At 59.7% G+C, this 21,179-nt stretch overlaps 3 protein-coding genes across 6 annotated transcripts in view; all 3 read right to left on the minus strand.

The window, feature by feature from the left end:
* The window catches only part of PFKFB4 (6-phosphofructo-2-kinase/fructose-2,6-biphosphatase 4), a 29,436-nt gene extending 26,362 nt beyond the window's left edge, over positions 1–3,074 (minus strand). For 2 of the 4 annotated variants that reach the window (XM_045991140.1, XM_045991138.1), the window contains exon 1: positions 2,917–3,074. In XM_045991140.1, the coding sequence (XP_045847096.1) occupies positions 2,917–3,013 (97 nt within the window). In that variant the 5' untranslated portion in view covers positions 3,014–3,074. The remainder of the gene's footprint in view (positions 1–2,916) is intronic. The other 2 variants (XM_045991139.1, XM_045991141.1) reach the window with 2 other exon arrangements.
* A 5,164-nt stretch (positions 3,075–8,238) lies between these two features.
* Positions 8,239–8,583, minus strand: UCN2 (urocortin 2). Its single transcript, XM_045990176.1, has one exon. The coding sequence runs from the start codon at positions 8,581–8,583 to the stop codon at positions 8,239–8,241; it is 345 nt and encodes a 114-aa protein (XP_045846132.1).
* A 1,427-nt stretch (positions 8,584–10,010) lies between these two features.
* The window catches only part of COL7A1 (collagen type VII alpha 1 chain), a 31,654-nt gene continuing 20,485 nt past the window's right edge, over positions 10,011–21,179 (minus strand). The window contains exons 77-118 of the mRNA XM_045991815.1: positions 21,096–21,140; positions 20,910–20,972; positions 20,688–20,732; positions 20,322–20,357; positions 20,157–20,192; positions 19,973–20,017; positions 19,740–19,772; positions 19,595–19,657; positions 19,469–19,504; positions 19,309–19,389; positions 19,113–19,181; positions 18,952–18,987; positions 18,832–18,873; positions 18,629–18,673; positions 18,495–18,539; positions 17,777–17,812; positions 17,634–17,693; positions 17,389–17,496; positions 17,133–17,204; positions 16,954–16,989; positions 16,429–16,488; positions 16,287–16,331; positions 16,029–16,064; positions 15,878–15,913; positions 15,742–15,798; positions 15,532–15,603; positions 14,969–15,040; positions 14,724–14,759; positions 14,332–14,412; positions 14,036–14,089; positions 13,908–13,961; positions 13,773–13,835; positions 13,064–13,126; positions 12,841–12,957; positions 12,665–12,742; positions 12,514–12,567; positions 12,299–12,347; positions 11,522–11,554; positions 11,294–11,380; positions 10,962–11,051; positions 10,653–10,850; positions 10,011–10,323 (exon numbers count right to left, since the gene is read on the minus strand). Of these exons, the coding sequence (XP_045847771.1) occupies positions 10,307–10,323; positions 10,653–10,850; positions 10,962–11,051; positions 11,294–11,380; positions 11,522–11,554; positions 12,299–12,347; positions 12,514–12,567; positions 12,665–12,742; positions 12,841–12,957; positions 13,064–13,126; positions 13,773–13,835; positions 13,908–13,961; positions 14,036–14,089; positions 14,332–14,412; positions 14,724–14,759; positions 14,969–15,040; positions 15,532–15,603; positions 15,742–15,798; positions 15,878–15,913; positions 16,029–16,064; positions 16,287–16,331; positions 16,429–16,488; positions 16,954–16,989; positions 17,133–17,204; positions 17,389–17,496; positions 17,634–17,693; positions 17,777–17,812; positions 18,495–18,539; positions 18,629–18,673; positions 18,832–18,873; positions 18,952–18,987; positions 19,113–19,181; positions 19,309–19,389; positions 19,469–19,504; positions 19,595–19,657; positions 19,740–19,772; positions 19,973–20,017; positions 20,157–20,192; positions 20,322–20,357; positions 20,688–20,732; positions 20,910–20,972; positions 21,096–21,140 (2,484 nt within the window). The 3' untranslated portion in view covers positions 10,011–10,306. The remainder of the gene's footprint in view (positions 10,324–10,652; positions 10,851–10,961; positions 11,052–11,293; positions 11,381–11,521; positions 11,555–12,298; positions 12,348–12,513; positions 12,568–12,664; positions 12,743–12,840; positions 12,958–13,063; positions 13,127–13,772; positions 13,836–13,907; positions 13,962–14,035; positions 14,090–14,331; positions 14,413–14,723; positions 14,760–14,968; positions 15,041–15,531; positions 15,604–15,741; positions 15,799–15,877; positions 15,914–16,028; positions 16,065–16,286; positions 16,332–16,428; positions 16,489–16,953; positions 16,990–17,132; positions 17,205–17,388; positions 17,497–17,633; positions 17,694–17,776; positions 17,813–18,494; positions 18,540–18,628; positions 18,674–18,831; positions 18,874–18,951; positions 18,988–19,112; positions 19,182–19,308; positions 19,390–19,468; positions 19,505–19,594; positions 19,658–19,739; positions 19,773–19,972; positions 20,018–20,156; positions 20,193–20,321; positions 20,358–20,687; positions 20,733–20,909; positions 20,973–21,095; positions 21,141–21,179) is intronic.

A 21,179-nucleotide genomic window follows, 5' to 3' on the forward strand; every position in this document is an offset into this window, starting at 1 on the left:
ATCTGCAATAGCTCTGCTTACAACAGCAAAACAGAAGCCAGCTAGCAGAAGAGGAATTACAAACCGAGGCCCACAAGACAGAACACACTACCAGGCCTGAACAGAGAGCATAAGCACCAGGGGAGCTGGGGTTCTGGGCCCCTCGAGAGCCTTGGCACTGGGCAATTAGACAGCAGAACATGAGGCTTATGCGCCCAAGGAGATTTGCAGACATGTCCAATCAACTTACCTCACTGGTTCCTTTTCCTATAAATTTGCTGAGGGTCGCAAGGGCCCTAGGAATCAAGAGGCCCAAGACAAGGCTGGTGCTATCCTGTGATGACTTTCTGGTGGACCACCTCAGGGGCCACCACAAGCCCTAAAGAAGGTTCCAGAACTGCACCTCCTCCTGAGCATGTCTCCTTGGGCCAAGCTGGGGAAGGGAGAACTCTTTAAAAGCAAGCAATCTGGCATGACTGTCTTGTTCAGAGGGGACAGAAAGTCATCTCCCCTGTTGCCCTGTGCCCATTCCAGTCATGTCCTTAGCCAAGAAGTTCTTGGTACCTTATTTCCAATAAAAACTATCACAAGTGCCATTCTTTCTGGCATGCTCTGAGTCTTTTCTTCAGCCCCTGCCCCACCTGCCCCCAGTGCTCCTCTAGGGCTGAGCTGAGGGGTCAGTGATGAAGAAAGGTAACAGGTTCCACGCGCTCATGTGTGGCCTGAATTTCCCCAAAGGAAAAAGAATTGCTAACGGTGAGTAGGGGTAGAAGAGGCACAGCCAAGCAGCCTCTGGTGCCCTTAGAGGCCAGGGACTAGGCACCCAAAGACAACCCACCACACAGCACAGACCAGCCATAGGCCTCTATACCCTCTTCTCTATGCAGCCCTCTGATCAGGTCAATTTCCACCCACCCCCCACCCTCAGGTCCTCACCTGTTCTTGTGGTATTCCACCAAGTTATAAATTACCACGCAGGGGTTAAAATGCTACATGGCTACATGCACAGGCTCTAAGGACTGCAGGTGCTGCCCAGACAGGTTCCATGTTCACTCATGGCTTACTCCCCGCTGTGAACTTGGGGACCTTCGCCTGGGGCCCAAATCCCCATACCATCTGCAGGTCTCATCTTTGGTTTCTTGGGTGCCTCCTCCTTCAGGAAGCCCTCCTGTGCTGGGCCAGTCCAGAATCTCACCTGCTGTAACAGCCTGAGACAGAACCACACACAAGCCCCTGTGCTTAGGCCAGAGCCATATTTTCACCGCATCCTTGGAGCTTGGAGAAACACAGGCCCCTCCCCACTGAGCCTCAGCATCTTTGCCATCTGGAATGGGGGTTGGCTCACAGCTGATGCTTCAGTTCCCGACTCTGAGGTACTGAGAAGCAAAGAAGGGTGGTGACGAAATGACAGCACCACCTGCCACCACTTATCAAGCATCTCCCCTCGAAGAGGCTCACAGCAGCTCCTAGGAGCAGGGACGATGACTGTCTCCATCCCACAGATGAGGAACCCATGGCCTAGCAAGGGGTATCAGCTACTTGCCCAAGGTCACACAGCTGAGCAACAATGTGGCTCTTCAAAGCCCAGGTTCTGACTTCTTGCCCTTTATGTAATAACAGTGGCCACCCCCTCATTAGGACAACACAGACTGGCTAGAAGCACAAGGGCAAGGGGCCTTGGCCTTGGTCTCTCCACAGAAAAGTCTGGAAGGAGAGCTGGCTAGGCAGTCACCATTGCCTCTCAGGACCAAGTACTGACTGGAAAGCCATGGCCCCGGGCCTAAGAGCCCGATCATCACCTCAGAATCCTACCAGGACCTAGATCATGGTCAGAGCCATGACTCACCAGAATGCCCGGTCAAAACCATGGCCACTCCCCCTAACAGAACCCGGTGTAGTAACAGATACACACAGCCCACCCACAGGACTTACATCTTGGTCAAAGCCAGGGCCTCCAGGCTGGCCTCAAAGCCAAACAAGAACAGAGCACTCTCCCCTCCCTTATTATGCCCAAGCAGAGGTCAAGGAGTACAGAGGGACCTTAGCACATCACACAATCTCCTGATCTCCATTTCTGTATCTGTACCCAAGTTGGACTAGATGTTCTCTGAGGTCCTTGCCAACTTGTAAATTCATTATAATGTTGGCTACTCCTAAAAAAAACAAACAAAAAAACCCTTTGTTTTTCTTGGCAATAAGAGGTTGCAGACTCATTTAAGGACAAGCAGAAAGTCAAGTAAAGTGGATTAAACATCGGGATCCCAGGAAAGGTGAGCCCCTTAACAATCCCACGAATGTCAGCATGTCTCCTGGACGTTTCCCCCTCTAGCCTTACCATTCACCCGCGACCCCGCCGGGGTGCACGTACCCCATGGACACAAAGACAGGTCTATATGAGACAGTGTTCCCACCTTCTTCATCCTCAACACACTGCACTTCCCTGAACTTCTTCCCAAAGCTTGGTTTCAGCCCCAGAGGTGGGTAGTTAAGGCCAAGGGGCCACCTTCCTCTCACTGGAGGACTGGCCCACCTTTGGGCCTCTGAAAGTTCTGGGCTCAGAGAGGTCAAGGGATTTCCCTAAGGCCAACACAGCTCAGACATGGTCCACGTTCTTTGGCCTGAAATGAATGGTAGGGGGAGGTTCCGAATCCTCCCCCAGCCTGACCTGTGGATAGAGACTCCGGTGAGAGGGGGCCGGCGCCTCCCCGAGGTGATGGTAGCCAGACCTAGTCCTTAGAGAGAGGAGACAGGGCCACATATCTGCCTCCGCCCTCTGCTCTGCCACACCTGTGCCCGGCTCTCGACCAGTTCCTGCTCCCCTACCATCAGTCACGGCAGCTTCACCTGTCCCCGGTTCCCCACCTGTTCCTGGCCCAGGCCGCCCGATCCACCCACCCCCGGGCACCACCCTGCCCTTCTCCACGGAGCCCGCCTCACCACGGCGCTGGCAGGCGTGCAGAGCGGGCCGCCCATTGCTGTACGGCATCCAGATCTTCTTCAAGGGGTTCTGGGTCAATTCCCGTGGGGACGCCATGCCCTAGCCTTGATGAGTCGGACTGCGCGGCTTCCGACCCAGCAGCCGGGCCACCTCGGGCCACTCGAGGCCCCGCCCCTCGGCCCCACCCCTCCGCGAGCCACGGAGACGCCGTTCCAACTCCCGGCAGGCCCCGCCCCAGAACGAGTAGGCCCTACCCCAACACAAGAGGGCCCGGCCTCCCACCACGCATGCCCAATCGCCTACCAGCCGGTTTTGTACGCGGCAGGCCCGCCCTTCACGGTGGGATCCAGGACGCGCATGCCCAGGTCCCCACAGGTTCAAGGCCGGGATGGTGCCGAACCTGCCCGGGATGCACTAGCCCAGCACGCCCGTCGGGACCGCGCAGACTTGCATCCGCCTCATCCACCGCCTTGCCTTGCACAGCCTTGCCCCCAGGCACCCGGGTTCCGCTCACTGCTACCAAGGATCGGGGTGGGGGGAAGGGTTGGGCGGCCTGGAGGGAGGGATCTGCGTGCCAAGGAGCTGCGCCTGCTTGACCCGCAGGTCTCAGTTGGTCAGGACCAGTCTGGTGGCTCCTGCGTTATGCCAGTTTCAACCGCTGCGCCCCTGAGCCGGGCGTCCCGACCCTCTCTAGAGCCCCAGGACTCTTCCTCGCGCACTGGAGTGACCGGCTCAACCACGCCAGAAAATCTTTTACCTCATGGACAAGGACATCTCAAAATTGTTTCCTCTCTTTACCTTGGCCGCTGGGGAACTCGGGCTAAACTCCAGTCCATCCGGAGCACGTGAGCAGGACCTTTTAACCAAGCTTCCTGGGTACTCACTGAGCTCTGGCACTATTTTACTTCTTCCAGGATTTCATTTTTACGAATTAAGTTGCAAATTGTAAATTTGCATATTTTAAAATTAGGAAAATAGAATGTGGACATCATTGACCTGACGGGATTCTGATATAGATTGAAATGTCTTAGTGTCTGAGAAATCCATCCTGAAGCACATTAGCAATATCATTTATATTACTTATCTCTTTCCTGTCTCTAAGAATGCAGTGGAAGCAAAGGGCACGGGAGAAATCCAGAAGTTCAGGAACCCTGGGTCATTCTCTTTTGTCTCCTCAACCCAGCTTTTCCCAAGTTCTGTATGTTTTCTGTCCTGGGGCCCCACTGACCCTGCTCAAACCTGCCCTCTAGCGATGTCCTCCACAAAAGCCCCAGATCATGGCACCCTCAGGTTCTCTCTGCCCAAAGTGTGTCCAGCCAGGAGCCAGGGCTAGGGGCATGGAGAACAAGGCTCCACCCAGCGCACCCCAGGTGCGGCACCCCCTCCCTCTGACCTCCCTGCCACACACTTGTCTCCACCCAGCACTTCAGAGCCTGGCAAGGACCCTTCAGATAATTCTGATATAGATGTCTTGCCCCCTTCACAGGAGATGAAGTTTCAGCAGGCAGAAGCCCACCTAGACCCTCCCTGAAACCAGCTCTAGCCCTCTACCCCGGGAGGAATGCCCTGCCCCAGCCAAAGCTGGGCACTTCCTCCTTCATCCTTCCTCTGTCGTGTCCAATGCCCCCCCCCCGCCCCCCAAGAGGCAGCTCTGAGCACAACCGTGGGCAGGTCCTGATGAGCAGGACTTGAGACAACCCGCCCACTTTCCTACTTCTCCAAAGCCACTCATTCTGTCCCTGACACAGGCAGCCTTGCTGTCTGTCTCCTAGCCATTGCCAAGGCCATCTTGGGGCCACCTTGACCTCAGAGACCTTGTCGCCACCCACCCACACCCTGTCCAACCCCCAGCACTTATTGCAAAAGCTACGCACTCTACCATCCACAGACACCAAGCACTTCCTCCTGCCCGCCCATTCTCCACCTCAGCCCTCCTGGGATGTTAGTCAAAGGCTGGGGGTAGGGGGTAGCCAGAGCAGGGCAGGGTGCCAGGGTCATTTCGAGGAAACTGTCCCCACACCCAGACCGTCTGAGCTGAGCCTCCCAGGAAGAGGGCGACTCTGTACCTCCCACTCTTCCCCAAACAGTCTGACCCTGGGCTGACCCAAACACACCTTTCCAAGTCCCCATATCCAGTGGAAGGCCACAGGTTACCAGCAGAAGAAGCGTGGGGCTCCTCCCCAAGGCCAGAGTCTACCTCTGCTCTAAGAATATTCTTCATCTCCCTGCCCATTTCTTGAGTGGGAAACTGAGGAAGGGGAAAAGGGCCCAGGGTCCCAGAGCCAGCCCACAGTGCAGGATGGACTCAGGTGAACTCCCAGCCTTTCAAAACCTCACCTCCCATATCTTCCATGTCACCACATTTCCCACCCCTACGCCGAGGCTCTGGTTTGTTCCTTCCAGGGCTCTCTTGGCTTTCTGCTTTCCCAGCATCAGCAGACGCCCAATAGAACAGCCAGCCTTTATGACTTTTCCCTCCTTGGGGCCATCCCAAAACGATGCGGTGGAAAGTGTACTGGGGTGTCAGCAGGCACTGACTATGGGCTCAGTCTCCCTGCTCCTCCATGAAGCTGTCTGGCCTGCCCGTGGTTAGCTCCGGTGGTGCCCTCTGCACTGACCTCTGGACCTCTCTCCAGTGTCCCTGGCTACAAGCTCTAAGGGTAGCTGAAGTCCTAGATGCTCAGTTCTCACTGCTCAACCGCTTCCCCATCCCTGTATCTGCTGGTCAGTCCTGGCCAGACTTTGCCACATAAAGGCCCAGGGACCTCAATGAATGCCACACAGACCCACATGCCCATGCATGGAAGCATGCACACAGAGCCCAACGTGCACGCACACTAACAACCCGCGCACTGACAACCCAGGCCTGCACAGAAACAGGCAGGCTGCAGGGGCTTGCTGCTCTCTACTGCCTCCCTTCCCTTTGATTTCCCTCCTCCTCTCCCCTCTGCTGCCACTGGGAGGTTCAGGGAGTTCCCAGGAGCTCCAGCTTCCTCTGGCCACTTCAAGCCAAGGATCATCCCTGGTATCTCCCTGGGCCCAGAGCTCATGGCGGTTGGGGGTGAGGTTCCAGTTTGGGGATATGGAGCCATGCGACTGAGCAGCCTGTAAACTGTGACCTGCTTGGTCTGACTTGCTGATTCCAGGTTGGCACAGAGCACATAGTAGGTGCTCAGTGACTCAGGGCCAGCCAAGGCACACAGTAAGGGCTCAGAGAGGTTCATGACCAGGGTAGAGCACAGAGTGGGTGCTTAGAGCAGTCAGGATCCACTCAAGGCACACAGTAGGTGCCCTAGAAATTCTGGTTCAAGAGCTAAAGCCACTTCATATGAAAAATTTCCCAAATGAGCCTCTGGGCCTCCCCAAGATGATGTGTGATCCCTCAGGGGGGACCTGGACAAACATGACCCCTTGGAGGCCAGCAAAGGGCAGAGCAGGAGGGCCGCAGGCAGCTCCAGCTGGCTGTCCCTCTTTCTGGGCTGGAGGGAGAAGCTATTTATAGTTCCCCCTTGACCCAGCTCCCCCCACTCCCCTGCAAGGCGACAGTGTTCCCCCTCCTCCTTGCCACTGACAGGCTGATGTCTCCTCAAAGCACCCCTACACCTAGAGAGACCCCCCCAACACCCTCGCACCTCTTCCAGCACCACCCCCGCTGCACCCTGGTCTTTCCCCCAACCCCCTCCACCCGCTCCCCGCCGCCCATGCCTACCCCGCCTGCTGCTCCCTGACCCGGGGTCCGTCAGGGCGCTGCCTCCCTCCTCGCCTCTGTCCATCCTGCAAGCGAACTGGCCCTGGGCCGCCGCCCCCTGCAGCCCGGAGCCGGGCAGCCCCGCCCTCCGGGCGCGGAGGGAGCTGCGGTGTGCCCCGTGTGGCCCCGCCTTCCCAGCCCCGCCCCGGGCCCGCCCCCCAGGGCCGCTCACAACTTGAGAGATCAACAGTGCCCCCAGCCCAGGCAGCCGTGCTCCCGCCCCGTGTGGCCTCCCTCTACAGCCGGAGCAGTCCTTACCGCCCAGGGTCTGCCCTTGTCTCCAGCCAGAGCTGTCCACACTACTTAGAGTTTCTGCCCCATCTGCAGGCAAGCCTGTCCACACCGTTCAGAAGGTCTGTCCCATCTCCAGCCCCACAATGGAGCTGGTGGTGTGAGATTAGGGAAAACCTATTCCTTCCACACCTAGGGGACCAGCTCGGTGAAATGGGGCGGGGTTGGGGAGAGTGGGCAGAGAGGCAGCGTAGCCAGTGGTGACTCAGCCCTTGACTGTCCCTGCCTGGGTGCACACGACTGTGATCCTCGTTCATCCCATTCTCCAGGCATGACGTTTATTGAGCTCTTTCCTGCATGCCAGAACCTTCACGTATACCGTCACCAGGTGCTCACGAGAAGCCCGCTGGCATCACTCTGCTCTCCAGAGGAGGAAGCTGAGTCTTGGAAAGATGAGCACCTTTGCTCCGGACAGTTGGATGCGGGAGGTGCAGAGCTGGGCTGGAGTTCCAGCAGCCTGAGCCACGTGTGTCCAAGGGCCACAGCTGGGTGTTCAGGCGCGTGGGTGGGACAGTGCCTGGCTGTGCATTGAGCGCGCTTCATGCTGGCTTGGGGGACAAGCCCCTGTTCCGCACAGCCCCCTCACGTGCCCCCACCTTGCCCACACAGCGTCACCGTTGTCAGAGCCACAGAGACGCAGTCACCCATGCACGCATATGCCTGCCACAGGGCAAGGCTGCCATGGCCACAGACTTCCTGCATTTGGCCACCTGTGCCCGGAGATGCCCCCGACCGCCCCTTTATCTGAGATGGGTGCTGCCTCCGGGAGCACAAGACATGCGTGTGACCCTCCACGGGCACCTCCCTGTGTGGTGACCTGTGGGGGGCGGGGCAGACCTGCAGGTCTGGTCTCAGGCAGACTGAGATAGGTCTCAGATAACATGTCGGGCTGCTGTGTTGAGGTTCCTAAAAGTGGCACAAGAGTAAGCACACTGAGTGTCCGGATGCTCTTGACCGTGGGCCACCCAGACATGGCGCGGCTCCACCCAGCACTGACATTCCGCTGTAGTGTCCAAGCTGTCCAGACATACTGGAAGTCTGTGGGGCTCCAGGCGTGGCAAGACTCCATTTGGCCGCCCCCCAATCTGGCAACCTTTGGGGCTGTCCAGACACACCGTGGCTCTGAGAGGCACTCAGCTGTGATATGACACCACCTGGCAGTGACCCCACAGGGCGGTGGCCGGGTGCCCCATGTCCCAATGTAGTGCCGTCCTGCTCTGCCGCCGCCCTCCAGGTCTCCTGACCCAGGGTGGCCCCATCATTGTGACCCCCACTCTCCAGCTCAGCGGCGGCCAACCTGGGCCAGGATGCGAGCATTGGTGGCAGCTCGCTCCCTCACAGCTCTGGCCCGAGCCTGCTCCAATAAGATCTGCAGGAGGCCAATGGGGACATCCAGCGAGAGGGTGATGCGGGGACCCGGGCGGGGACCTGGGTGGGGGCCGGGGCTGGGGCTGGGGTGGCCCCAAGCACTGGAGGGGCCTGTGGTGCTGGCTGAGGTGCTCTCCGAGGTCACGGGGTGGGGAGTGGTCTGGGGAGTGTTCTGGAAGGCTGGGAGAGGGGTCGTGGGGACAATCAGGGCCCTGCCCGACGTCAGGACCATCAGCACCAGCAGAGCCCACCTGGTCATCATGTGGTCAGGCTGCGAGGAAAAAAGAGGTTTAGGGCAGGGGCTCTGGGCAGCCGTGGCATATGGATGGAGACGGATGGGGAAAGCAGACAGACAGGGAGACTGAGGGAAAGAGACAGAGAGAGATTAGAGAGGCCAGGCAGGGAAGGGAGAGAGATAGAAGAGACAGAGATGAAAGGACAAGACAGCAAGAGTGAGACTGAGAAAATCAAGACAGAGCTAGACAGAGCAGGGGCCAAGGAGATAAGGAGAGCAAAGCTAGATCTACATGCAGAGATAGAGATACACTTGGGGAGGGGGACTGGAAGAGGGAGAAAGGAGAGGGAGGAGACAAACCAAAATAGAGGGAGACTGGAAGAAAAAGAGGTGGGAACCACCCCAGACACTGACAACGTGATAAAAATAGGGATGCAGGGCCACCTGGGTGGCTCAGTCAGTTAAGCGTCTGCCTTTGGCTCAGGTCATGATCCGGGAGTCCTGGGATCGAGTCCCACATGGAGCTCCCTGCTCAGCAGGGAGTCTGCTTCTCCCTCTCCCTTTGCCCCTCCCCCTGCTCGTGCATACATATTCCCTCTCAAATAAATAAATAAAATCTTTTTTTTTTTAAATTTATTTACTTGACAGAGATCACAAGTAGGCAGAGAGGCAGGCAGAGAGAGAGAGGAGGAAGCAGGCTCCCTGCTGAGCAGAGAGCCCGATGTGGGGCTCGATCCCAGGACCCTGAAATCATGACCTGAGCCGAAGGCAGAGGCTTTAACCCACTGAGCCACGCAGGTGCCCCAAAAATAAATAAAATCTTTTTAAAAAATAGGGAGGCAGAGACACAGAGAGAACACAGAAGGGCAAAAGAGGAGCCTGAGTTCTGAGGGAGCCACAGATCCAGGACAAGGAAGAGCAGGAAGGGGGTCTTCAAGCAGAGACTCCAAGGCCCCTTCAGGTCCAGAGACCCCCACCAGCCCAAATCCCAGATCCACTCAGCCCCCAAGGCCCTGCCCATCCCACCCAGAGCCACCCCAGTCCTACCAGCAGCAGCCTCCTCCAGGACAAGGTGGGGCCAACGGGGCTGCCTGCGGCGGGGTTCAGGCCGTGTGGTGCTGTGGTCCAGCCCTCTGCCCCCGTCACGGCCCATTTATCTCTCTCAGCCCCCTGAGGTAGGAGCTGGGGCATGGCCCCTGGCATGAAGCAGCCCCCCACCTCTGACTCATCCCTTCCTGGGGGGCCGTGAGGACGTGTCCTCAATCCCCACTTGGTCTATGCCTTTCTGGGGACAAGTTGGGGACGGAGGGTCACAGGACAGAGGCAAGGGCCGGACAGAGAGACTGTGCACCCATGCAGGATAGTACTGACCTCCCAGGGCAAACCTGACCCCTGCCACCCCCATCTCCCCAAAGAGTCACAACAGGGGCCTTTTAAAACAGCAGCTTTAATGCGCCCCCCCCCCCCAAATCAGCACCATGTCATCACAGGCCTGGGTCAAGGGGCGGGTCAGATGCAGTCACATCCGCTCCCTGCCCACAGCCACCCCCACACTGAATCATCTGCTGGGGAGGCAGGAGCCACAATGGGGGTTTGTCCACAGGGGGGAAGGCTAGACCCACGGACCAAGTCACTGAAATAACGGACACGCTCATGCACGCTCACGTGCACACAGGCCTCTAGCACCAAGGGGAGGGACAGCAGGACTCCTCCAGGGGACGCTGAGTCTCAGCTGGTCACCTAGGCCTCAGCTCCGGGCAGCACCTACGGTGGAGTGCGGTGTGGCAAATGGGGAGCTGTCTTCAGCCATCTGGCCTTACCCAGCACGTAGGCCCCAGAGAGGCACTGGGCAAAGGATCGGTGGGGCAGCTGGGGGCACGGCAGGGGTGGGGTCTGACCTCACAGAGGGGATCCTCACTCAGGTCCCTGGAGGAGGGAGCATGGAGGGGGCCCCACAGCGAGGGTTCTCTGTTTAGCTCCTTGGTCTGGGGGTCTGTCCCAGGTCCCCCATCTGAGGGGGCTCCAACCTGAGACCCTGACCAGGACCTGATCTGGGTGGGCTCAGTGTCCAGGGTGGAGAGGTAGGCCCATACCTGTTCCCTGGCTCTGGACCACGCGGGGCGGGCAGCGGCGCTCACAGGCCTCGCGGGTCCCGAAACGGTTGGCATTCCCTCCACAGCCGCCATAGACAAAGGGGTGACAAGCCTCTGTGCCACCTGCCGCCGCCCGATGATACCAGCGCAGGGTGTAGGCCGTACAGGAGCCCTCATCCAGCGGAAGCAAGCAGGGGTCTAGGGCCAGTGAGGGGTCAGGAGGTCAGCAGGGCTGGAGGCCGTCAGAGAGGGACTGGGGGGGTTCTGTTGCCTGTCCCCGAACCTTTCCGGGCCAGCCCCCGCTCTCACCGGCGCTGGCTGGAGCAGCTTCCGGGACCTGGTACTCCTCCACGGAGTACTCAGAGTATTCGTACTCGTCGTCCTCAGGGGGCACCTGGCCTGCACAGAGGGTGAGGGGTCCTGGGAGTGAGGCCACCGCAGGGCCATGTTCACATTGCCCAACCCTGGCCCTGGGGGCAGGGCGGCCAGCCCTGGTCTCCGGCACATGCGCCATGTCTGCGCTGTGCCCTCCGTACTGCCCCATGCACGTGGCATTGCCCCGCGTGCGGGAGCAACGCTGCATGGGTCTGCGCCCCCACCACCCTGCACGGGCCCTCCACCCCCCATCCAGCTGTCCTCACCTTCCTCCTCCGCGTGAGAAACCCGGAGCACGGGCACGGCGTGGAGCTGAGGGCCCGCAGTGTCTGCAGCATAGCTAGGGAGGGGTCCTGGAGCAACGGGCACAGGGCCTTGGGGTCATAATGGTGGCCACCCAGTCAAGCCCCTGCTGAGTGGACCCAGGTGATGGGCACAGGAGGGTCTGGGATGAGCAAAGTTCCGGGAGCAGAAGATACCAGAAAATGACTCACGTGATCCAGATGCGATGAACTGGCCCTGGCAGGCTGGAGAGGGCAGAGGAGGGCAGGGAGAGAAATAAGGACAGACAGCAGGAGACAAATATGGAACAGCGGCAGGGGGAGAGACAGAGGGACACACCCAGGGAGGCAGAGATGGACAGAGAAGGACCGCAAGAGAGAGGGACAGAGAGACCGATGGAGGGAGAGAAAGAATGGGAAGGAAACAGAGAGAGAGGAAGGGGGACAGAGAGAGACAGTCGAAACCGCCGGGCGTGGAGAAGGTATGGGAGCAGTCAGACGGACAGGAGCAGACAGAGCTTCACTCTCTGACCCCCAGCTGGCTGCTCCCACCTCCACCTTCTACGCGCCACCACACTGGGCTGCTAGGGACCCTATGGGAAAGTCCTGTCGGCATGTCTGTCCGGAAGCACAGACGTCCTTCCACCTTTCTTTTTTTTTTTAAAGATTTTATTTATTTGACAGAGATCACAAGTAGGCAGAGAGGCAGGCAGAGAGAGAGAGAGGAAGGGAAGCAGGCTCCCCGCTGAGAAGAGAGCCCAATGCGGGGCTCGATCCCAGGACCCTGAGATCATGACCTGAGCTGAAGGCAGAGGCTTTAACCCACTGAGCCACCCAGGCGCCCCATCCTTCCACCTTTCTATCCATCTCTGTCCATCTCCTTGACTGTGCCAGCCCCCTAAGTTCTGGGGACCCTGCCTGCCCCAGTCTAGGGGAGCTGGGATGGATTAGGAACGGGACCCAGGAGGCTCTGGGCTGGGCTGCACTCACCGCAATGCTGACTCATCTCCTGACGCACCAAGCCTCGGATGTCACCCTCCTGGGAGCACAAGACCACAGGGGATCATGAGGCACCCATGGATCACGGGAGAGACAGGAGGCCCATGATCCAGGGAGCATGGAGAGACAGCCCTGAGTCAGAGGCCCAGGCCCAGGGGGTCCCGGGTGCAGGAGGTGGGACCCAGCCCACCCAGGCCTACACTTACTGTCAACGCAGCTTCTCCCTTCTCCCCGCGGGGGCCGGGGGGCCCTGGCCGCCCCTATGCACAATGGATGGGACCTGGCTGTGACCTCTGATCTTAAGGACACCAGAGGTCACCCTGGTCTCAGGCCCTATGCCCAGGAATCCCCACTCACCTGCTCTCCTCTCTCTCCAGGGGTCCCAGGGGCTCCAGGGGCACCCACCACTCTCTCTCCAGGGGGGCCTCGCTCACCCTATCAGACGCAAGGACCAAGAGACCAGTCAGAGACAGCAGAAGTCAGAAGTCGGGGAGGTTCAGGGGTCAGGAGTCAGACTCCAAGCTCTTTACTACCTTCTGGCCCTGAAGTCCTTCAGGGCCTTTGGGACCAACACTGCCGGGTGGCCCAGGAGGACCACTAGAGCCATCACTGCCCCGAGGACCTGGGAAGCCCCCAGTTCCTGGGGGCCCCTGTGGAGAGACAGGTCAGTGTCAGTGATCAAAGCCCCCAAAGATGGAAGAACCTCCAGAAAGGACAGTCTCTCCTTAGTTTACCATGACCTTGGTCTTAACTTACCCGCTCCCCTTTCTCGCCCTGGTCACCCTTGGGTCCCAGCTGCCCATCAAAGCCTCGATCACCCTGGAAATGGAAAGAAGCATGACAGACCATCTGCCTTGACCTCCTCAGCTCAACAGCCGCAAGCCCCTTGACCCAATGGCCACAATCTTCCATGCCCAAGCACCTGTGACCCTACCCTCCCAGGACCCTCAGTCTGCCGTGCTCCCCGTGACCCTGACTTTACTATCATACCCCTTGTCCTAATCTCACCTATTTTCTTTATATGGACACTCCAGCCTCCCCTCCTGACCCCTTAGTCCTGATACACATCTCCTCACCTCACGTCTCATCCCTTAATCTTAAATCCCACTGTGACCCCGACCTAAACCTCAAGACCAACCTCACTCTACCCCTCAATGTCCCAACTCTCCACAGCCCTTTTTTTTTTTTAATATTTTATTTATTTATTTGACAGACAGATCACAAGTAGGCAGAGAGACAGGCAGAGAGAGAGGAGGAAGCAGGCTCCCTGATGAGCAGAGAGCCTGATGCGGGGCTTGATCCCACGACCCCGAGATCATGACCTGAGCCGAAGGCAGCGGCTTAACCCACTGAGCCACCCAGGCGCCCCTCCACAGCCCTTTTGATATGAAACTCCCATCACCCTACTGTGATCTTCCCTGCCCCATTCTGACCCCCTTACAACCGCTGTTGAAAGACCCCATACCTTGGGACCAATCAGGCCCTCCTTCCCAGGGGCCCCCGACTGGCCTGGTAGCCCCGGCTCCCCCTAGAAAAGAGAAAACATGAGCTGGGCCCTGGCCCACCCATCCTCTTCCCATCCCCGGTGTCCCACACTCACCATATCTCCCTTGCGTCCTGCCAGCCCAGGGCGGCCTGGGGTACCAGGTTCTCCCTGTAGGCATCAGGTGGGGGAGTCAGACGCAAGCCCAGGCCCCGCAGCCACCCACATCCCCATCACCTCCATACCTTATCTCCCTTTTCTCCATCAAGGCCACAGGCTCCCTTTACCCCTCGTTCACCCTGTGGGGAAGAAGCAAATGGAAAAGTCACTTCCAGATAGATCACCTTATAACCAAGCCCCTGATCACATAACCACTTTCCAAATTGCCCTCAGACACTCTAACCGCTGACCTTCCAACTCCTAACCTAATATCCCACATTTGACCCCAGATATCTGACCTCCGACCCCTGATACCTTGCCCTCCAACATCAACCCCCCCCCCCCGCCCCAGCCAGGAAAACACCTCAGCGCCCCTTCCCACCTTGAGACCCCGGGGACCCATGAAGCCAATATCTCCTTTGTCTCCCCGGACACCAGGGGCTCCGTCCTTTCCTGGGGATCCCTAGTGAGGAGAGGGGTCAATATGAAGTCAAGGAAGGACGGGGGGATCCAGGGGAACCATTCTGGATGAGAGGAACAGGGAACATCATGGGGTGAGAGTTACAGCTGGAGGCCAGAGCTGCTGCCAGGGCAGGGCTTCCCCAGGGCAGGGGTCACCATGTGGGATCATCACAGCAGTTACTGTGAAGGTGGGGGCCCCCAGGCAGCATGAGGACACCACAAGAGCATCAGTCACTGTAAGGTCAAAGGCCACCACATGAGGACAGGGACCCTGTGGGGTAGGGCATCTCTGTGGGAGCATGGGCGACTTACCGGGTCACCTGGGCTCCCTGCGATGCCAGGCTCACCCTGTGGGAAGCACAGATTGGGGAGGGCAGTCCTTCAGTGTGACTGTCCCCCATGCCTCATGGGGACTCCCAGGCTGCACACAGATCCCATGTGAACACACATGCGGCCAACAGCAAGGCAGGCTGGAAACCCTCCAACGATCAGAGGACACCCACAAGACAGATGTATGTGATGGGTGGTTCTGGGTCTATGCCTGGGGTGGGGCTGACCTTGGGTCCCGTGAGTCCACGAGCTCCCAGCAACCCGGCTGTACCCTTGTCACCAGGCTCTCCTTTGGTGCCCTGTGGGTGTGACCGGGAGAAGGGCACAATCAGGACCAGACCAGGCTCGGGGTTTGGAGTATGACAGGAACCTGCCAGGTGAGGGGAGCTATAGCCAGAGCTGCTCCCACCCACTGCCCCCAGCGGGGCTCAGTTCTCAGCCTAGGCTCTCAGATCTGTGTCCCTCCCTCCTACCATGGGGCCCCCAAACCCACCTGGAGTATCCCTGACCCCTGAGAAGCTCCTTGTCTGTTCCCAGAGGGCCTCTCCTTGAGCTACGTTCCACAGAGCTCCCTGGTGACCTCACATGGAGGTCCTCGACCCCTCTGGAGAGCCCCCATCCTCTCAGCCACCCCACAGAGTCACTACAGCCTCCTGAACCCCCTTCCCTCTAGCCCTTCCCAAAAGCCCCCCATCCTCCCTTCCTATCCTCACAGACCCTCAACAGAGCCCCCACAGCCCAGAGAAACCCTCTCCTGACCCCGCACAAAGTATCCCCCCCTTCCCTGTACCTTCTCCCCAGGGTTCCCACTGTCTCCACGAGGTCCTTTGTCACCATCTATGCCTGGAAGCCCTCGTTCACCCTGGGTTGGGGGCCAGAAGTCAGGGTCAGGGTCTGGACCATCTGAGCTTCAGCTCTCAGATCCCCTGGCCCAGCCCCCCGAGAAGCCCTTCCCACACCGAAGCGAGACCCAGTTTGGACATGGGCCAGATCTACTCACCATGTCCCCCTTGGCACCCCGTGGCCCTGGGGGCCCCACAGCCATGGCTGCGTCACCCTGAGTGGACAGGGGGCTGTCAGAGGGGTCCAGAGCACCCTTAGTCGCTGCCTCTGCCCTCCCCTGTGCCCACACTCACCTTGTCACCCTTTAGCCCTGAGGCTCCAGCGTCACCCTGTTGGGTGAAGAGTGTGAATCTCTCCAAAGCAGAGGGGTTCCAAGTCCTGAATTACAGGATCTAGCCCCACCCCCGCTCACCCCAGGGGCTCTTCCCCCCCCCCCGTCCTTACCTTCTCCCCACGCTCACCCCGGCTGCCTGGAGGCCCCTGTATGAGAAGACAACAGTGAGCTAAGGGAGTTTGGGGACACTGGTGGAGAGACCGCTCAGGGGGCAGGGGAAGACCCAGGGGACCCAGGGGATAAGAGAGATAAAGGACCAGAGAGTACATAAAAAGTGTCAGAGGGCTACAGAACGTGCTCCAAAGGCACAGAGGGTACAGGCAGGGGACAGAAGGCACACCGCTGGCACTTTCCCCAAGGGGACCCACCATGAGTCCTCGGGGTCCCTCCGGGCCGGGCCGGCCATCTTCACCCTGGAAGGTGACATGAAGTTCATTGACTCAGAAGTTGGAAATCAGAAGTGAGAGCTGTGCTAAAGGGAGATGTGGCTGCAGAGAGGGACATACATACCCGGACACCTGGTTCCCCACGCTCGCCGCGGGTCCCAGGCAGACCTGCTCCAGGGTCTCCCTGGAGAACAAGAGGGTACCGGGGATATCCAAAGGGAATCAGTGGGGGACAGAGGGGGACAGATAGGGTGATGGGGGTCAGTGGATGCAGGAGGGGGTGATGGGTCAGTGGAGGTTATAGGGGTGATGGGGGTCAGTGGAGGCAGGAGGGTTGACAGGGGTCAATGGAGTAGTTGTAGGGGTGATTGGGGGTCAGTGGAGGCAAGAGGGGTGACGGGTCAGTGGAGGCGGGAGGGGTGACAGGGGTCAATGGAGGTTGCAGGGGGTGACAGGGGTCAGTGGAGTTTGTAGGGGTGACAGGTCAGTGAGGTTGTGGGGTGACAGCGGTCAGTGGAGGCAGGGGGGATGGGGTTCAGTGGAGGCGGGAAGGGTGATGTGGGTCAGTGGAGATTGCAGGGGTGATGGGGGTCAGCAGAGGTACGGGGGGTGATGGATACAGGGGAGCCAGCAGCCTTGTCCCGTCTACCTTGTCTCCTTTGAGTCCAGAGGCCCCGGGCGCTCCCTGTGGGCAGAATAAGGTGAGGGTTCTGTGCCCCTCAAAGGCACATGCACACACCCGGCCATGAAGTGTGTCCCGGTCCCCATGTGGACAGACCCCAACCCACAGGAATCAGACACATGGGACGTTGGGGCTCTTCTACTCACCGTTGACCCTGGTGGTCCAGGTGGCCCTAAGGGACCTGGGGCTCCCTCTCTCCCAGGGAGACCTGCCAGACCCTACCGGAACAATGAAGGAAAGCAGAAGAGAGTGACTTGGGGACCTTCCTCCCCCTTGGCCCCTCCAAGACTGGGAGCCCCCGAGGCAGGGCCTGGGCCGCCTTCTGGTCACCTGCTCACCCACTACCAGATTCAGAGGTCCTGAAGTCACCAAGTCCCCACAAGCTGCTTCCAGCATGCTTACCCGCTCTCCACTGGGGCCTGGTTGACCCATCTCTCCTCGAGGGCCTGTCTGACCGGGGAATCCGACAACACCAGGAGCACCAGGGGGGCCAGGAGGGCCCACATCTCCCTGGAACAGAGACAGCAGAGGGAGGCGTGGTCCCCACAGGGCTCCTTCCCAGAACTAGTCCCCGAACGCAGTCTTCTTCACCCTTCCAGGGCGTTCCCTGCCCACTGCCCACCACTGGAGATGGGGCATCAACTTACCTTCAGACCTAGAGGACCAGCTGGCCCAGGAGGGCCCTGGACCCCCACTCCTGGGTCACCCTTCAAGGGAGAGAAGGGTCAGGTCAGGCCCAGGGAGTCTCAGAAACATGACCTCCACCAGAGACACTACAGGGTACACGTACCTTATTACCCTTGAGTCCAGGAGCCCCTTTTTGACCCTAAAATAGTGAAATAAATAGCACTTAAGAGGAGGAACATGAACCCAGAGCTGAGACGTGGCCCAAGAATATTCCCAGGGCTGCTTAGATGTGCTCCTGGAGACACAGGACTCAGACATGTACACAAGGACTGACTCACAGGAGCTCAGAGGTGACCATGGTGAGGGCACAGAGGGCAGCTCAGCTGTGAGCACAGATACAGGGGAGTTTGGGCGTGACTATGGACACGTAGTGCTCACACAGGACCAGGGGCTTGGGGACCTTGGATGTGAGCACAGATGGGACATCCTATGAGCATGCCAGTGCAGGAACTCAGAGCCACCCCAGCGCAGGGAGCTGAGAGCCAGAACTCCAGGGCCAGGGGACCCGGGAAGCATAAGCAGGTGACCAAGGAGAAACCCGCAGGAACTGTGCCATGTCCTGAGCCCAGGGGCAGCAGATAGGAACCACTCACGTGCGCTCAGACACACCGAGGAGCAGGAGACCGGAAACAGGGACCAGGAAGCAAAGATGGCGCCCTCACCCCCCACCCCAGGAGCATGGAAGCCAAGAGGATTGATCCCCGTGTGCCCCAGAAGCAGGATCCTGAATGCTGGAAGGTACACAGGCCCGGGAATGCAGCCTCAGGTCCACAACTGCACTCCTCCTCCCAAGCTCAGACTTGCCCAGACCCCAGACTCACATCTTCCCCAGGGTCTCCAGGCTCCCCTGCACGGCCTGCTTCACCCTGCACAGAAAGGGTGGTAAGGGCGTCTAGACACCTGGCCTGGCCCCCCTCGACCCAGTGCTCTGGCCCTGGGGCCGGGCCCAGCTCACCTTCTCACCCCGAGGCCCTGGCAGTCCTCGGTCACCTTTGGCCCCCTGTAGAGAAGGGACAGGAAACAGCACGGGCATTGGGGTCACTGGTAGAGGATACTCAAGGAAGGAGGCACGAGGCCCAGGGTCAAATGCGACCCTTATTACGGAAGCCGAGGGTCATGCGGATGGGTGAACAATGCTGTTGGAGGCTCGACACTCACCGGCTCTCCTACCAGGTCTCCCGCGAGGCCCCCAGGTGCTCCCTGATAATGGGACACGGGTCAGGCAGATGCCTCAGCCTCCAGCACTTGGCCCCTCCCCCAGGTCTCCCCCACACTCACCTTCTCTCCCTTTGCTCCAGGGAGCCCGACCACAGCCTGCGGGGAATGCCCAGTGAGTTACCTCATCCCCTGCCTTCTCCCCGGCCCCACCACCATCCCGGATAGGAGGCCAGCACTAGATATGGTGAGGGACAGGGGATCGGGGTCAGGGTCAGGATCACCTGTCCAGGAGCCCCCATGGATCCAGGCTCTCCTTTAGGTCCAACAGGGCCGGGCAGACCTGGTGACCCCTGTGACAGAGCAGAGAGAAGGACTCAGGGCCTCCCCCCAACCCCAGTCCTGGGGCCCTGCTCTCCTCACCCTCCCCACACAGGCACCCGTCACAAGCCTGAAGTGAGCCTCCCCCCGAACACACACCGGCACGCCAGGAGCTCCTCTGTCCCCATCTTTTCCACCGGCACCATCACGACCTGGGGCTCCCGGCTTTCCCGTCTCCCCCTGCGAAGGAGGAGCTCTGTCAGGGGCCTGCCCGCCAACTCCTGACCCCTGGAGCCCGGCCTCAACCCCCAGGACTCACCACTTGTCCAGGCAAACCTGGCGCCCCCTGAGGACCCTAAGGGAGACAAATCAGATGTGAGGGGGACAGGGGAGAACGTGGAACTCAGAGAGCAGGACACGGTGTCCCTGCAGGGACCTCACTCACCACCAAGCCTGAAGGTCCAGGAGGGCCGGGAAGTCCCACGGCTCCAGTGGGTCCAGGCAGACCCTGGGCGAAGAAAGAGTTCAGAGTGAGGCCTATGCACCCATCCAGCTCCCCATGGCTCTCACCCATGACCTGGGCCACTCACCCGTCCCGGTGGTCCTGTCTCTCCGGGCTCCCCCTGCCAAAAACCCAGAGACCACATCACCCACAGAAGGACAAGAGGCTCCTCAGCCCCTGTCCATGAGCAAAGGCCCCAGGGAGGGAGGGGACACCGCGGTGCTCAGCCCCACTGCAGGACGACAACCTCCCTGGTGTGGACCCGGCTCCGATGACCCGCCTCTTCCTGTCAGCCACACACCTGCACATACCCGTACTCACCTTCAGGCCAGAAGGACCCTGGGGTCCTGCGGGACCAGCAAGGCCCTAGAAAAAAAGTAGTAAGACCAGGGGACAGGGTCAGAGTTATCCACCCAGGCTTGGAGAGTCACACAAACGAGGCCAGGCTCAGCAGTGGGGACCAACGCCCAGCCCACCCCACCAGGCAGTGTCTCCTGTGACTCACCGGGGCACCGGGCGGCCCAGGGTCTCCATGGCCCCCCTGTTGGAGAGAGAAGGAGTCCGATGAGGGGGAGCCAGTGCCAGGCCACCAGAGAAACTCAGGAAGTACATCCCCTGTGGGCTGGGGTAGGATGGGGGCAGGAGCAGGGGAGGATGCTAGGGTACTTACCGCTGGGCCAGGGGTCCCCCTAGGACCTTGCAAACCCTGGATAGAGAAGGGGGCTGCTGAGTCTCACTCTGGGCCTCACTTGGGCCTGCTCCCACCTTCTGGAGCCCGCCTATAGGCTGCCACTTTCCCCCCAAGGCGTAGATCACCCCCCACCCCCCACCCAAGGATGGTTCCTCAGGGATAATACATACTGGCCTACACACACACACACACACACACACACACACAGAGGTCACATGGCTGCACTCACGTCCAGGCTCGTGGGCACGACGCCCCTGTCACTAGTGACATGTGCCCAGAGTAGCCAGCACATGGCACAGAGCAGCTGTCCCTGGGCGCCCGAGCCAGGCCGCGCCCCCAACTTACCGGCTTCCCTTCGGGTCCAGCCACCCCACGCTCTCCCGGTAGGCCCTGGAGAGAACAGATTTAAGGCCACACGGTCCCTCTTCATTTCCCCATCCCTGCACTCCCCCAGACAGTCCCAGGCAGTGCAGACTCCAGGCCAGACTGCACTGTAAGAGACTGGGGCTGGCACGGGCCGGGCCAGCGGAGGGAGGTTGGGGGGGCTGGGCCATGGCGCAGACTCACCGGGTTGCCATCAAGACCCCTCTGTCCGGGCTCTCCCCGGTCTCCCTTGAGGCCCGGCACACCCTGCAAGCAGAAAGGCAGGTCCTGAGCCCCCAGTCACTACCGTGCACCCACGGACACACCACCCCTTGTGGGCTCCCTTAAAGGAACAGGAAGCACGGTGTGGGGTGGAGGGTCAGGCCTCACCCGGTCTCCCTTGGGGCCTCGGTCGCCATCACTGCCTGGCTCCCCCTGTAGGGATGACACGTCAAGCTAGGCCCTGGTGCCAGG

Source organism: Meles meles, chromosome 20 (assembly GCF_922984935.1).
Source record: "Meles meles chromosome 20, mMelMel3.1 paternal haplotype, whole genome shotgun sequence".
NCBI lineage: Eukaryota > Metazoa > Chordata > Mammalia > Carnivora > Mustelidae > Meles > Meles meles.

Coding starts and splice junctions, on each gene's coding strand:
- UCN2 (XM_045990176.1), bottom strand. CDS start 8,583: ATGACCAGGTGGGCTCTGCTGGTGCTGATGGTCCTGACGTCGGGCAGG.